This window comes from Buceros rhinoceros, unplaced genomic scaffold (assembly GCF_000710305.1).
Source record: "Buceros rhinoceros silvestris isolate BGI_N320 unplaced genomic scaffold, ASM71030v1 scaffold30032, whole genome shotgun sequence".
Lineage (NCBI taxonomy): Eukaryota > Metazoa > Chordata > Aves > Bucerotiformes > Bucerotidae > Buceros > Buceros rhinoceros.
Genome location: NW_010397858.1, coordinates 7823 through 12230, shown reverse-complemented (window position 1 = coordinate 12230; position 4408 = coordinate 7823). Strand labels below are relative to the sequence as shown.

General features: G+C 53.2%; 1 protein-coding gene across 1 annotated transcript in view; it reads right to left on the bottom strand.

The window, feature by feature from the left end:
• Positions 1-1650: 1650 nt before the first annotated feature.
• Positions 1651-4408, bottom strand: part of LOC104488813 (monocarboxylate transporter 3) — an 8661-nt gene continuing 5903 nt past the window's right edge. The window contains exon 5 of the mRNA XM_010130894.1: positions 1651-2429. Coding sequence (XP_010129196.1) covers positions 2029-2429 — 401 coding nt within the window. The 3' untranslated portion in view covers positions 1651-2028. The remainder of the gene's footprint in view (positions 2430-4408) is intronic.

Below are 4408 nucleotides of genomic sequence, written 5' to 3'. Positions count from 1 at the left end.
GTGAGATCTTGTGCCCTGAGGGCTTCTGTGGGCTTTTGTGAAAAGATTTAGGAGCAGGATACTTCATGGGAGATGTTGACCGGTGACAAGGAAACAGGGGACCTTGTCAGCACCATGCAGGTCACTAGAACAAGGGTTGTTTTCACGCTGTGGGACTTGGACTTCTGGGATGCTTCTTGGAGGGGGTATTGGTGAATAAGGAAAACCCAGCCTGGGGAACAGGAGTTTGGGTTTGCTGGGGAAAGAGCTCCAGAGCAGCTTGGCTGAGCAGAGCAGAAACAGGGATCTTGCCACGTGAGGAGAGGAGAACAAGCTTGTGGAATAGTGAAGGAATGCCTACAGGGCTCCACCCTCCTTGCTGCTGCTTCTCATTCTCCCAAAGCTTTGCATCTGGGGGTTGTCATGGTGCTTAGTCTGATTTGGGATGTTTCTAAGAGGGGTTGGATAGGGAAAAGCCTAAAGTCACCACTGTGACTAACAGTGGTGGTGCTAGCCATGGTGGAACGGGGCACCGGTCCATGGGGTTTACCTTCACCCCTCCGATTTCCTTAGTTTCTTCTTAAACTGGCATTCTTCAGCAGCTTTATTTTGCTTATCATTTACTGCACTTTGCTTGGGAGCATCTAGAATGAAACCCTTTCCTTCATGTCCCCACTCCCGCTCTGGGTTTAAATGGCTTTACCAGTCCTGCAAGCTTCACCCATTACCTGTTGATTTGTAATTGCTCTGGTCTGGAATCAAACACCTATTTCAGTGGTCCCATGAGCTGCCTTCTCTGTAGCCCTCTGCTTAGTTTTTGATCCCTGGCTATAGTCACAGGTTTCCTCAGGGCCTCTGAGGTGAAGCAGTTCAGGAAACCGGAAGAAAGGGCTTTGGCCAGGAGTGTTTATAAAAGATCCTGTCCTAAAGCAGATTAGGAGTGGTTTAAGCATGCCAGGGAAGGTTGGCCTCCCTCAGACTAGAAATCCACCACTGCAGCGGGGTGAGGGGGTCATGCCTGCCTTACCACGTGCTCCAGCACCCTCGTTAGTGGCACCCGGGGGCTGTGGCTTGTCCTTCTTCCTTACCTTTGATTCCTTTATGTAAGGGAGGGTTTCTCTATTTAAAAGGAAAACACACATGCGTCTGGTGACGTTCCTACTGAGTGGATAATCACTTGGGACACAGTTATTTACCTGCCCCTGAACCCCCACCTCCACAGGGACCAAGTCATTCCCTTCACACAACAACAGGACTCCTACATAAAGGTGGCTCACTGTTACTCCTGCCGGCGAGGCTCTGCCTTGTGGCTGCTGCCCTAATGTCATTAGTTTTCTTTAAATGTCGTCTTCCTGAACCTCAGCAGCAGCCTCTAACCCAGCGCTTCCCTACTTGGACAAGCAGCATCATGTGTCCCAGCTTTACCACCCACAAAAGATGCTCCAGATGGATGTGGATTGGAGACAGTGTCCCCCTGGTTTGGCAGTGCCCAAGGGAGGTACTGCGGAGAATGAAGTGTCTACCCCTCAGCTAGCTGCTGCTGGAGGTGGCCCAGATGACAGCTATGAATTACACCACCTCCTAAACCTACTGCCAGCTAGCCTGGAGCTATCTCAACCCTGGAATTGGGGCAGAGGAAACACACCAGACCAAAGCGTACCAGATCTGATGACAAAGAGTCTCTAATTGTTTGTGTTCTGTATTGTGACAATGCAAAAGGAAAAGGAGAGTCTTTGGCAGCCGCTTCAGAAGACTTTCTCCAGGGCTGGTTTGAAAGTGAGGAAAGAAGATTTTTTTTTTTTTCTTTTTGGTGTTTGGGCTGCTCTGAGCCTGTGTTATACCAGCATGGGTGCAGGACGCAAGTAGACATGTCACTGGGTAGGAATGTGGACATATGTACATAAGGACCAGCTATTCTTAGACCTCTCCCTCTTCCTTTGTACATCTGCTTTTGTCTCAACTCTCATCACCCCATATCCCACCTACCCTCCCACGCTGAGCTGCTTGCAAACAAGGCCAGTTTTATACATCCCTGGTCCTCTGCCTCGGCTAAAACCTGTCCCTCTCCACCGTCTGGTCAGCGTTGCAGCCATCTCGTGCCAACACCTCCCCGTCCCCCTCAGGACACCTGCCTCCCTCCCCACTCTGCTCCTCTGCCACATGGTTGGCCTCCTCACTGGCTGCCACCACAGCATTGTCAGTGCTATGGGCTGGCTGGTGGTTGTCGCTGCTGTGCTCCTCAGCTTCCTGCACATCGGACTCTGCTTCCTCGGTGTCACTCCCACCTGAGTGACCACCTGAGGGGTTCTTCTCTGGGGGAGGTTCCTTCTTCTTCCCTCGGTTCAGGCAGCAGTAGGTGGCCATAGCCAGAAAGAGAGCAGAGAGTGCCACCTCTGAGCCAGCCAGATAGAAGATCACCTCGTAGTTCTTGAGAGCATCAACCAAGCGGCCTGATGGTTGGAGAGGAAATGAGACAGTGAGACAGTTAGCCTCAGCCTACATACCCCTACAGGGACAGCCGAGCGCAGGTGGGCAGCACCTGCGTTTGGCTGAGGACCCATTTCTCAACAGAAGAGCAAGAAGCCTGAATATATAAAAATCACCCTGGGCAAAAGTCATGGTGTACCACCAGGGAAAGGACTGTAAGAGTGCAGAGTTAGTGTTTTCCCTTTTTTGGACAAGGTCAAACAATTGTGACACACTGATGTTATGGTCTTGCATCGTAGTGGGCTATCTTCTTCTCGCCAAGTCTCAGAAAGAAACAAAATTTGAGCGGCATTGCTATGATTTCTTAAGCTACCGTGTCAGGGAAACGTTCAGAGGCAGAGAAGAAACATCTCTTTGGCAGAGCAATCCCTTTGGTTGTCCCACACCTGATGGTTTCTCTGCCAAAGAGATGTTCTCAATGTACCTTCTCAAAGCACCAGGGCTGGCAGTGGAGGAAGGGTTCCCAGCCCATGGTGTTGGGAAGCCTGAGCAGCTGCTCTGCTGCAGTCTGCATGAGGGCATAGTGACCGGAGGCTTCATCCCGGTTCCGTGAACTCCTCGCTGCACGTGTGGTACACATGCTGGTCCCTACTGCACTGCGGTGCATAGCCTGAATCCAGCCCCAAGGCACACGGAGGTGCCCCATGGAGCAGTCATGGGAGGCACGCAGCGAATTCCTCAACGACTGAATGTGCCCTGGTACACCTGAGCTGGACGGCGAGCGAGGAGCCTGCGTGCACGCGCCGGCGTGCGTGTGTGCGCAGCTTATCCTGCCACAAACCCCCTCAGCCCCGCGGAGTGGGAAGCAGCTCAGGAGGATTACACCAAACAAAGCCACTTTGTTCAACCCCCTTCTTCCAGCTGAGAACTCCTCCCCCCGGCCCGGAGACTGAGCTGTCAGGTTTGCCAGCACAACGGCGAGCGAGGAGCCTGCGTGCACGCGCCGGCGTGCGTGTGTGCGCAGCTTATCCTGCCACAAACCCCCTCAGCCCCGCGGAGTGGGAAGCAGCTCAGGAGGATTACACCAAACAAAGCCACTTTGTTCAACCCCCTTCTTCCAGCTGAGAACTCCTCCCCCCGGCCCGGAGACTGAGCTGTCAGGTTTGCCAGCACACTCAAGCTTCCTGTACCACACCCTCCCCCCCAACAGGGGGGAAGCTGGGAACCATGACTTGGCTCCCTCCAACACAGTGCTTGGGTGACCCTGCACCATCTATGTCTTCACAGTACCAAGGCAGAGCTGAGCTGCAACAGGAGGGTTAAGGATGTCCCCCATGACTACCCACTAGTGTGCCCTGCTCCTTGGGGCGAGGTGCTGTTGAAAGCCCCTCTCCTGCCATGATCTCTCTGCAGCTGTCTCTGACACATGTACTTCTTGACCCTCCCTAGCCCAGGACTGCTGACTGCCCCATAGCTTGTAAGATGGGACATAAACTATTGCTAGAATCAAAAGGATCTTCTCTTGGCCACCAACTTTTACCTGAGAGCTGGGTGGTGTTGCTGAGGGCAGGTTTTGCTCATAACTGGTGGTATGTGCTGGGGAGAAGATCACTCACACAGAGGTCTTCACTGATGGGCTTTAGCCTGCCTGTTACAGCTGAAGGAATGGAGTGCAGGAAGCAACGGAGTGGTTCCTGTGCGGGGATTTGCCCATAGGGTCTCTATCCCTGACTCTTCCTCGCAACTCACACATGCAGGGACCTGCATTTCATTTGGAAATAAGTCTTTGGCCTGGTCTGGCTTTCTCAGCCCTAATTAGTAACCTACACCAACCTCCTGGGTGAAGGGTCTCCCCCCATTCACAGCCTATTTATGGGCTCTTTATGGGGCATGGACCTTACCAGGGACTGTGGCCTAGACCAGGCTGGTTGAGAAGCTGTGAGAGTCAGGGAAGGGAAGGGAAGGGAAGGGGAGGGAGGGGAAGGGAAGGGGAGGGGAGGGA